This window comes from Melopsittacus undulatus, chromosome 8 (genome assembly GCF_012275295.1).
Source record: "Melopsittacus undulatus isolate bMelUnd1 chromosome 8, bMelUnd1.mat.Z, whole genome shotgun sequence".
In the NCBI taxonomy this organism is placed as follows: domain Eukaryota; kingdom Metazoa; phylum Chordata; class Aves; order Psittaciformes; family Psittaculidae; genus Melopsittacus; species Melopsittacus undulatus.
Window position 1 is genome coordinate 5593751 of NC_047534.1, and position 11666 is coordinate 5605416.

General features: G+C 54.0%; 1 protein-coding gene across 1 annotated transcript; it reads left to right on the forward strand.

Moving 5' to 3' along the window:
* The first annotated feature begins 451 nt into the window (after positions 1–451).
* On the forward strand, positions 452–9234 carry TMEM184A (transmembrane protein 184A). The gene is made up of 9 exons (XM_034065847.1): positions 452–531; positions 3674–3898; positions 4490–4655; positions 5512–5602; positions 5694–5769; positions 6360–6451; positions 6699–6868; positions 6964–7161; positions 7571–9234. Exons 1-9 carry the CDS (start codon positions 460–462, stop codon positions 7819–7821), a joined length of 1341 nt encoding a protein of 446 aa, XP_033921738.1. The 5' UTR covers positions 452–459; the 3' UTR covers positions 7822–9234.
* The last annotated feature ends 2432 nt before the right edge of the window (positions 9235–11666 follow it).

Here is an 11666-nt window from a genome sequence, read left to right on the forward strand (position 1 = left end):
GGCTCTTGCTATGCTGGTCCTATGGGTGCTCTACCTGAAAGCACCAATTTGGTGTTGGAAACAGGACACACATACCTTGCTGCCTTTCCAGGGGTGATAAATTCGATCATGGGCAACAGGTCCTTAGCTTTGCTCCTCTACCCTGCAGCAAACCAAGGGGAAGGCCTGCCTCAAAAAGCAAGCACAGGTCTGCCAATGCCATCGCTTTCCTCTAGGTGAGGATTAACTCCCAGTTGCAATACAACCTGCCTTTGCCCCGCAGGACGTGTGCGGGTGTCAGGCTGCGCCATGGCTTTCGGTCCGTGTTTGCTTTCCGGGTTGGGTGCCGAGCGTGGCAGACTGGAAAGGTAAGTCGGGTGGCTTCTCCGACCTGCCGCTCCGGCTGCGGGCTGCAGGCAGGGTGAGCTGACAGCGGGCAGGGCTGGGAAGGTGCCCGGAGGAGGAGTCTCCACCGAGCCGATGGAGGAGGGCGCAGGGGATGCGGGTGCAGGTGCCCGGCAGCCAGGCCAGCTCCTGGAGCAGCCCCGCAGGGTGAGTGGGGTCCGGGGGGGTCCTGCTGCTCAGCAGCAGCCGGCACAGAGCAGAGGGTGCCCCAGCCATCCATGGGACCAGCATGGTAAATGCCCTGTGTGTGTGGGGCACCAACTTCTCTGGGATCGCCTTAAGGAGAGATTGATGCTTCCCTGTCTCAATTTATAGCTATGTGCTATAGGTCCTTCCTCCTGGGTGGCCTTGGGGTGCTATGGGGAGGCTGGGCAGGGAGATAACCCCCATATCCTGGGGGTTTCTGAAGGCAATCAGGAGGAAAGGCATGTCTCCTGTGGTGGGGCTGAGCCTGGATGTGGGTGATCCCACCCCCAGGATGGGGTTCGGGATCTCTCTCCCCTTACTGTGGTGTACAGCCAGCAGTGCACAGGCACTAGTGGGGGGACTAGGGGTTTGCCTTTCCTTTCTGACTGCCTCAGCCTCACGGGGACAAGGTGGGATTTGTCCTGTGTGCTTCAGGACATGGGAGGGATGTGATGCTCTGGCAGCCTGTGGATGGAGGGGAATCCCTGGCAAAGAAAAAGCCCCAAAAGCAGGTTTCGCTGCTCAGTTTATCTCCTGCTCAGTGCTCACTTAGCAGCTCTAATATTCCATGGAGGGCCGGTAACAGGTAGACATGGCAGGTACCTGCAAAGCGGCTGAAAACACCCGGACTGGATGTGGCACTGCCACTGAGAAGCTGAGTTTTGCTGCTAATATTGTTCTCTGTCTCCTTTCCGCCTTTGTTTTGGAAGCAAATGTCCCTCTAACTGCATTGAATTGCCCAGCTACCTTGCATGGCCGGGATCTAATTACCTGTGGAGCTGGGAGCCCTGTCTCCAAGCGGCACCGAGGCTTTTGTGTTTAATGACTTGCTCTGCCACGTTCAGAGTGTGACAATGTCGGGGAGCCTGCCAGGGACCGGCTGCTGGAGCCACTGTGCTCCTACCGCCGTGGCTGGGAAAGCCGATAGGGGTTGGGCTGGGCACCTGGGGCACAGTGATGGGTTAAAAACACGGTAAATGGGTCTAGCAATGAGCATGGGTCTCCGTTGTGTTCTGGGAGGCGAGCTGGACCCTTCCCTATTGTGATGTTTGAGCAGAGGGTTCAAACTTAGACAGGGGAAGTTCAGGTTGGATATAAGGAAGAAGTTCTTTATTGTGAGGGTTCTGAGGCACTGGAGCAGGTTGCCCAAAGAAGTGGTAAATGCTTAAATGCTCCATCCCTGGCCATGTTCAAGTCCAGGTTGGACAGAGCCTTGAGTGCCATGGTTTAGTGTGAGGTGTCCCTGCCCATGGCAGGGGGGTTGGAACTGGGTGATCTTAAGGTCCTTTCCAACCCTAACCAGTCTGTGATTCTATGACTCGATTAAAGCATGCCCAAATCCAGCCTATGGCCCCAGCCAGCAGCAGGGCAGCCCCTAGGAAGAGTGAGGACTGATGGGGAGCAGGGCACAGCTGAGCTCTCACCTCCCTCTCCGTGCCATGAGCTATCTCCCTCCTCCTGTTAATGTTTACAAGGCAGGTCCGGCAGCGTCATGGTCTGAGCAAAGACCAGCTCCCTGCCCGGCTCTCCCTTCTTCCTGCTGGCAGGGGCAGGGCCGTGGGACGGGCACAGGGAGGAAAGACCCGAATCCCGCTGCCTCCTCCATCCATCCATCCATCCATCCATCCATCCATCCATCCATCCACGCATCCACCTCCGGCTGTGCTCGCAGGTACTGCGGGTGAGCTGCTGGTTCCTCGCCAGCTCGCTGCTGCCCCGGGCATCTCGGCTTACAGGCAGCTCCTGCCAGGCGGAGGAGGGGGGGGGGGAAGGTATTTTTAGGGCTGTTGATCTGACACCAGCCGAGTTTCCTCGCCTGTGAGGCTGGGGTTCGGGCAGAGGGCAGCAGAGGCAGCCACAGGGCGAGCTCTCGCTTTGGTTTGTTTGCTATGTTTAAGTGGACCAAGGTCAGTACCTACCAGTCGGATCTGCGGCAGATACTTCCTTGCTTCTCATCAGTTCACGCTTATGGTTTTATCTGCAGGCAGTTGTTACCCAGCAGCTGAAATCTTTGTTTATGAATGCACCTAGAACTGTCTCTATAGTTAGAGCTCTGCTCACCGGTCATTGGTTTGGGTCAGGGCTTTTATAAACCACTATTGTGGTACTTGGGAAGAAGCAGCTTTCTGTAGATTAGCAGAAAGAGAGGCCAAACATGGCAGTTTGCGCATCTGTTGGCCTTGAGATATGAAGCTGCCCTATAAATAAGAGTGTATTATTAGGCTGGTCCTTGCTGTCTGGATCCGCAGGGTACACGGTGCCCTCATGCCCCAGCTGCTCTCTGTGCTGGGAATGCTCCATGCCTTGGGGCAGTGCTTCTAGGAGGACAGACCTGCTGGGGAGATGCTGGAGCACCACAGCATCCCCAAAGGGCAGCAGCTCTGCTGCAGCATGGCAGGCTTGCTCTCTCATGCTCAGTTTGTATAGGAGGGACCACCGGCTGCCCTTCAAGTCTTGGAGTTGGCATTGATGGCACACCAAGACCCCCATGATCCCAAAATGGCCAAGGGTTTTTTGGCCAAACAACCTGGGTGATGTCAAACATTCTTGGGCAGCCTTGGATTTTGCCTCCATCAGGCCATGCATGATGAAAGGAGCTAAATTTGGGAGGGGATCACAGGTATTCTTGTGTCTTCTGGGCTCCCAAGGAGAAGGATCTAAGTGTCCAGATGGCGAGTAGATAAGGGACTTGCTATTTTCATGACTGAGGGATGAGTTTAGCCCTTAGATATCTGGTTCCTGATGGAAAAGGGTCCTGAGCAACATGAGTGAACTCACAGTGACACAAACATAGACAGGTTTTCCATTACAAGTGGGATAAAGACCCCTGAGGAAGCAAGAAGCAAGGCTGGGAAGGAGAAGTATGTGTTCTGGGGGCAAGATGTTTGCATACACCTCCTGCTCTTGAAGGATGTTTGCATTTTCCTGCTGTTTGCATTTTCCAACCATCATAAATAGGCTGGTTTGGATGAGGGACACGCTGGAAAAACCCTATGGAGAAGATAAACCTCACGGGAGGTTTGCCCACACTGTGTGGGCTGGGAAATGTACTGGGACCTTCCCCTCACCAGCTCACCTCAGTCCTGCCTCTCCCTCCCTGCAGATGAGTAATGCCACACGTGCCTTGCCCTCTTCCGTGGAGCCCAGCACCCTGGGGCCCAGCACAGCACCCAGGCTGGCTTCATCCTCCCCATCCACAGCCCTTACCCTGCTTATGGCTGCCCACAACGACTCCCAGGACAGCCAGCAGCTTTTCCTGACCACTACAGCAGCACATGTCATCTCCAGCATCTTCGTGTGGTCGGCTCTCATCATCACCTTCCACCAGGTACAGGCTGGGGCAGAGACAGGGCTCAGCACTTGGGGCCAGGCTATTGATTGCCCCCAAGTTAATTGCAAATCACTCAGCTCCAGATAAATACCTCCTGCTGTTGCTGCCTGGAGGGGATATCTCTGTTGTGCAGAGGGAGGTGGTGCTGGCAGCTCCGCACAGTGGACTTTGCCCATTGCTCCCTGATGGCTGCCAGAGAAGGGCATCAGCACTGCCTGGAGGCAACACCCAATGGGGCTCCTCAGCTGGTACCTTAGGGTCTGTGCCTTTGGGATGCACACCACCAACTGCCATGGGCATGGGTTTGGGTGCTACTGAAGGCAAGCTGGTGCCTCTGAACACTGGGGTGGGGCTGGCACAGAGGAAGGTGTGCTCCTTGCATAGAGCCAGGGAAGGGACCTGATTTCCATGTGTTTGCATGGAAGGGAGTGCCCCAGGGACTGGGATGGAGCCTGTCTCTTGTGTCTATTCACCACAAAGGAGGGCTGATGTGGGATGAGCATCCTGCAGACCTGTGGGCTGGGGGGTACCTCTGGTTCCCCTTCTGATCAGTGGTAGCCACAGATCCACACACTGAGCACTTTGCAGATCTACACACACCTGAGGAATTACACCATCCCCAAGGAGCAGCGCTATATCATCCGCATCCTCTTCATCGTGCCTGTCTATGCCTTCGACTCCTGGCTCAGCCTCCTCCTCCTCGGAAGCCACCAGTACTATGTCTACTTTGACTCAGTGCGCGACTGCTATGAAGGTGGGTGCAGCCTCTCCTTGGCAGGGATGCTGATGGCAAAGCAGGGCTCTCATCCCACTGACCTGTCTCTGGATTGCATAAGGAGGCAAATCTCCACCTCTTTCACTTCCCTTCCTCCAAGCAGAGGTTTTCCCCTTCCTTCTCCATCAGCAGCAGGAAGCAGATGCCCCATAGGCAGACACGAGCCTTTCCAACAGCCTCAGATGGACCCCAGCATCATATTCCTGGGGAAAGAGGTTTTCTGGCTGCCTTTGGGGTAGAAATGCAGGTCCTCTGTAAAGCAGGATGTTGACATACCTAAGAAACTGGGGAGTTGGGGTGATTTGAGGTGCATGGGAAGCTTCTCAGGGTTGAGGTTGCACTTCCACCTTGTTCACCCCCTGAGGAGTAGAGAGTGTAGGCATGTGCATTCAGGTTTGGAGTATATGAAGAATAAGCAATGAGGATGTCCAATAAAGCTGTTCAGGACCTGCTCCTTGCTGGCCACTTGTGCTGCCCCTTAGCAATTCTGAGGTCTTTCCATGCAGATGGTTCCTGGCCACTGCATTCCTGCCTAGGTTTGTCTGGGTGTGCATGGTGCCTGGCTCCGTGCACACTGCTGAGACATACAACTGCTGCCCCATGCACATACAGACTGTGTGTGCAGAGAGGAGCTGCTGCATCTGCAGCAAACCCTGTGCACATGGTGCTGTGTGTCCGACTCTGCTTGCTCCTCTTGCTGGGCTCCACCTGCCAAAGGCTGAGGAGATGCTGGGGTGGATGACAAAACACCTGGGCAGGAAGGAATGTGACAGGTACCAAGCCCCTCCCCTATCTCCATCAGCCCTGCTGACCCTGTGTGCCCTTCCCTTGCCAGCCTTTGTGATCTACAGCTTCCTGAGCCTGTGTTTTGAGTACCTTGGAGGGGAGAGCACCATCATGGCTGAGATCCGTGGGAAGCCCATTGCGTAAGTCCCAGCAACACACAAGCTCCTTAGCCCTGCACTGACTATCCCCATCCAGCAGCCCCAACAGCATCCCCTCGGCTTCTCCTTCCAGATCCAGCTGCTTTTATGGGACCTGCTGCCTTCAGGGTATGTCCTACTCCATTGGATTCCTGCGCTTCTGCAAGCAGGTGGGTACCTGCTGGGGGACATTGGCTCTGCACCCCTCTGATGAGGGCTCTCTGGGTCCCTTCCCCACTGCCCTCTGGGGGCTCTGCTTTGTCACTCTCCCACTGGTTTGGGTTTTCTCCTCCAAGAGGCAGCTCACCCTGCTCACAGGCACCCAGCCAGCAGCAGGGCTCTCTGTCCTTGCCGCTGACTCACTGCTGAGTCAGGGTCTCCTCCCACTGCAGAGCTGAGATTGCCATCTCTGTCCAGTCCCAGGTTAGCCTGAGCTGCTCTAACCCTCTATAGGTCTGTGCTGCAGGCTGAATCCTGGCTCTCTGTCCCCAGATCAGCTGGTCTCCCATCTCAGAGTGGCCACGCTGCCTTTTGGGAGCCCTGCTACTTCCTATATGCAGGTTTTATATCTCACCCCACAGCACCAGTTGCTGCTGTGATGGAGAACTGCTCCCTCCTGTGTGTCTCTGTCCTGGGAGCAGAGGGGTCAGGTTGTGTGGAGGGGCTGGGTTATGTGGAGGGGTTGGGGCTAACAGGAGCTGCAGGGAGGGCAGTGGGATGTCCCTGCTGCTCAGGCTGCACTGTGTCTCTCCCCATGCAGGCCACGCTGCAGTTCTGCATTGTGAAACCCCTCATGGCAATTGTCACCATCATCCTGCAGGCCTTCGGGAAGTACCACGATGGGGACTTCAAGTAAGGATGCTGGGTTGGGATGAGAGGGTGAAGGGGGCAGGAGAGGCCCCTGCTTCATCACCATAGAGGAAAAGCTGAGAGTAGTCCCATGCTCCCCCCTTTCCCCCAGTCTCTCCTTCCCCTCCTGGGCTGTGCTCTCCCCTGCAGCAAAGCTATGCACTTCTCCCCTCCCCATTCATCCTTCTTTGCCTCTAGTTGTGCTCACTTTGTTCCTGCACCCCGGAGCATCATCTCTGTCTTCCCACAGTGTCCAAAGCGGCTACCTCTACATCACCATCATCTACAACTTCTCTGTCAGCCTGGCACTTTACGCCCTTTTCCTCTTCTATTTTGCCACCATGGACCTGCTGCGCCCATTTGAGCCAGTCCTCAAGTTCGTCACCATCAAGGCAGTCATCTTCCTCTCCTTCTGGCAAGGTGGGTACCACCACAGATGCCCAGTGCTTCTCATCCCATAACCACAACTGAGCCAGGGATACAGCACCAGAGCTGATCCCACTTCCCCTGCACAGGAACGCTGCTGGCAATCCTGGAGAAATGTGGGGTGATCCCTGAAGTTCAGATCATCGACGGGAAGGAGGTGGGAGCTGGGACAGTGGCTGCTGGCTACCAGAACTTCATCATCTGCATTGAGATGTTCTTTGCCTCCATTGCCCTGCGCTATGCATTCAGCTGCCAGGTGTACAGAGAGAAGAAAGAAAATTCAACAGGTAACTTTTCCTTTCTTTGTCAGTAACTAAAGAGATCCCCCTTATAGCATTACCAGTGGGATGCTAAAACCACAGGAGCAATTTTCTTCTCCTGTGCTCCACGAGTTCCTTCTTATTCCCTCATGATACCCATGAGCCACAGCAAGTGGATAGGAAGAGAGACCTTGATGTGGATGAGCAGAATTAGGGGATTTTGGTATTAGAGCACATGCTGCTGAGAGGATCCATCCTGTTGGAAACAGAGCTGGGGTTCCTTCCTTCTCCTTGGAACTTGCACTGCAAGCTGACATGGACCACAATATCTTGAATTACTATGGAAAAGTGTCACTCCAATCTTGGAGCACTTGGGCTCATGAGTGTCTAATGCCCCATTACCCCCCCCCCCCCCCCCTTTCTCTCTGTTTTTCAGCAAACCTTGCTCCAATGCAGAGCATCTCCAGCGGGCTGAAGGAGACCATAAGCCCCCAGGACATCGTCCAGGACGCAATCCACAACTTCTCACCCACGTACCAGCAATACACCCAGCAGTCAATGCATGAGGCAGAGCGCAAAGCACCAGGAGAGAATGGGCACGTGGCCTCCCAGGTGGATGGACTAAGCAGCAGAAAGAGCAAAAACATTGAGAAGAGAGTGCTGATCCTGTCGGATGAGGAGCTGTAGGGGACAATGGAAGTGACGGTGACACTGGGAACGTTAAAACCCATGCACATGAGAGGTGTCTCAAGGCTGAGACAACCTGGTCTAATGGGAGCACTGAGAAGCCAGGAACTCTACCCAAAAAGCCAGTCTCTCAAAGGGAAGATGCAATAAGCCAGGGAAAGGTTAAATCAAATAGTGCCAGTTTCTGCTGTCCCATCTCTTTGGGCATTAAGATTGGGGCTATCTTTGCTCCTGCAAATAAGCAGCCATGCATTGCAGCCTGGGCTTTGCTCCCACTGCTGGTGCCTCAATGCCCCCATGCCTGTGCTGGGGAATGCCAGGCAGGAAGGAGAGCCAGGCTACAGGATGGCCCAGCCGCCCTCGCCGTCCTCTTACCTCCAAGCAGTGCTGAAATGCTTTTCTCAGCACGGTTTTGCTCTAGTTTTTCCTGATTTGAGTGAAAAAACTGATCTCCAAGGGCCCCGTGGAGAAAACCAGCCCAGGAAGGTGACTTCACTTCACCTCAAAACCCGGTAACGCTTCAAAGACATCATTCCTTATTTGTACAGCTTTCCCCCTCTCCTCCTCCCAGAAAAGCCCATGGAGTTGTGCAGACCTTTACCAGGGAGGAAGAGTAAGTGATCCTCCTCTCCCTCCAGATGGGGATGCAGCTGGATGAGGAACTCCCCCGGGAGCAGCAGCAGGATCTCATTCAGGGCTAACATGGGGTCTTGCAGCTGCATTTGGAAAGCTGCTGGTGACAGAAGCACTTGTTTATGTCCAACCAGCTTATCTCTGCCTGGATCAGAAGTTAAAAGGGATTCCAGATTCCTTTTCAGAGCCTTTATTAGGGAACCAGACCGTGACTGGTGATGGTAGGAATGCACTTACTGGGAACTGTCTGTTCCTCCCAGCCCCTTGCTCTTTACCAACCTGGGGGAAGGCAGGAGGGAGCTGAGCACAGCAGGGTGATAATGATGGAGACAGAGATGCTGGGGGATGCCACTGCTCAGGGCAGGATCACTGGCAGGGGAAGATACTGCATGGGGGGATTCTGCCACATCAGTGATGGAGAGTGCACATCCTTCCTTTAAACTTCCTCTCTGGGGTTTTTCCCCACAGTTTTTAGTCCAATTTTTACTCCAAGATGATCCCTGAGAACGTCGTTAGGCACTGGGTGGGCTGTTATTAGGGGGCAGTGAAAGGACAAGGGCAAGCCTACAGTCTGAGTTGCACTCACGTGGCAAAGCAATGGGTAAGGCTTAAAGCTGTTTTACAAACAACTCCTAGCATTTGTTTGGTTCCATCTGTACCTCCTCTTATCTGCAAAATGCAAATCACATCATGAAATTATTTATGAATTTTTCTAATAAACAGCAATTTCTAGCACAGGGCAAGTGTTTTCCCTTAGCTCAGCAAGCAAAGCCACGATCTGCCTGTTCCTGCTAATGCTGATGCTCTTAAGCTCGGTGTCCTCCCTGCCCCTCACTGCTAGCCCAGCAGAAATACCTGCACACGCAGCATCCTGCACATTTTGGCATTCCCACAGGATTCGTGCTCATCTTTTTCACTCCACAAAGAGTGTGTGTGTGTGTGTGTGAGTCCCCTGCTTCCTCTCCTTCCACTGCGCCTCTTCCAACCCTCGTCTGAGCTGTGGATGCAGCAGTTCAGAGCTGCTGGATCTGCTTTAGCCAAGCCCAGACTCCAGCACCAAGACAACATCTATTTGTTGTTATTGGAGAAACCTTATCGTGCTGGAAGCCTGGACTCCACACAAGCAGCCTATAACTAAGCCAGTCTTGCAAGTCCCTTTGCTCTGAAGCACCTCAGCCCATACCTGTTTAGCTGGTGACAGCTGCTACTTCCCTTGCAATGAGGTCCATCAACTAGATCCATATGCATTGTGCATGCAGGCATCCACCCGTGGTCCTGGCATCCTGGAAGAAGAAATATCCTGCCTGCAAAGGGCAGCCTCAGTGCAAAGGAACGAGCCTGCTTGGCTTTGTAGTGCAGTCAGCACTGAAGCAGGGACATCACATGCTGGTCCTCTCCATTCCCTGGGAAAGGGCTGGCCACAGCTGCAGGAACAGAAGCGAGGGCAGGCTGCAAAGGTGATGATAGCACATCTGTTGGCATGCTCGCTGAGATAAAGACTTGCACAAGAACACAGCAAGAGATGCAGTTGTACTTCATCGCGCAAACGATCGACTCCGGTGCATAATGGGCTGCGTTCATTGCTCTTGCCAGCAGGTGCAATTCCCACTGCAGACAATAACATTTGCCTATTTATGTCAAGCCCTGATTACTGTATTATATGTAAAACAGGTCCTTCGTGCAAATGAAACAAGGAGGAGGGGTACCAGCTGTGGCTCATCCAAGTCAGCAGTGTGATACCAGCCTGAAGGAGCCATGCTGGGCTGGACACCAGCAGGAGACACAGCTTGACCTCCTGCTTCTTTAACTTGGAATAGGGAGCAAGGCAAGAGCTGGGCACTGGCAGGGCCCTCAAACCGTGATGCTGTCAGAACACATCCACTAGGGAAGGAAACACCAGCAGTGTTGTAGGTTGAGCAATGCGTTCCCCAGCAGACATGGTCCTGTGCTCCTCTGCTAACACGTCTCCTCCACTTCTCCAGCAAGGACACAGGGAAAGCTGGCAGCGAGCACACGGGTGACCTACACAGGAGCCCGGCTGTGCCTGGAGCCATGCCAGCAGGCAGCCAGGCAGGGACAGGCTCTGCTCCTTGCCAGCAGCAGGCTCCAGTGGTTGGCAGATTTGTTTTCCAGTTGTCTCTTGTTCTTGGGCTTTCCCAAGGACAAGGCTGGGATGCAGTTATGGTTCTCCCAAGCTTTTTGGGCTTGGGTCAGGCAGGTTTAGAGCCTGCTCGTGTCCAGGATGTATCCTTACATCAGGGAACACCATGCCACGGGAGCCGCAAGAGCTGGAGCTCATTGTGCTTCTCCATCAACACACACTGGCCTATTTCCCTCTCTTCCTCATTGTCACCAGCTCCTCGCTGTCACCCCTCCAGGCAGGAGCTGAAGCACATGATGATGAGTTTCTTGCTCAGTGGGTGACTGCAATCACTCCACAGGCTCCACCATGGTCCCTGCTCAGCCAAGCCTGCCTGGCCCCACCTAATGACCATCCATTACCTGCTGACACACAAAGCCTTTTCAGCCCTACCTCCAACTCCAACTCTGGCCAACACACCCATCTGCCTCCAACTATTGCCTCAAGCCGGCACAGACCAACTGTCTTCCTGCTTCACCTAAAGAAAATTGACCATGTGGAATAGGGGGTTAAAGCTAACATGGTCCCTCAGAGCACAGGGCACAAGGTGCCACCTCTTTAAAGCCCAAACAGGGTGAAACATAAAGATGAAATATTGATGTGTAAGGGGTTAAAGTGATTTATTCACAACCAGTCGCATAGGAAAGCAGTGAAGGACTGTTTCACAACCCACAGGAGCAGAGGAGAAGGTGTCTCTCCAGCACCACAACTTACCTAGGATGCACAGGGCCTCCTAGCCAAGAGCACCCTTGTGCATCCAGCTCTCAACACCATGACTGCAGGCAGGAACCTGCTGAGCTATCAGCCTCCACTTGTGCTACCATAAATACCCACTGATCACACACAGAGGCACAGCCTGGGTTAGAACCATGTGCTCTGAGCATGGGATCTACCAGAGGTGCAACTCACAAGAGCATGTTCCAAACACACCAGGGAAGCACCATGGCAAGGCCAAGGGGGATACATGGGCTCATCAATGCTTGCCAAACCCTGAGCAGCATCACACTCACTAAGGCCTCCTAAAAAACACATTGCTCACTGTCAGATTGGGGATACACAGGCAAAATTCCAC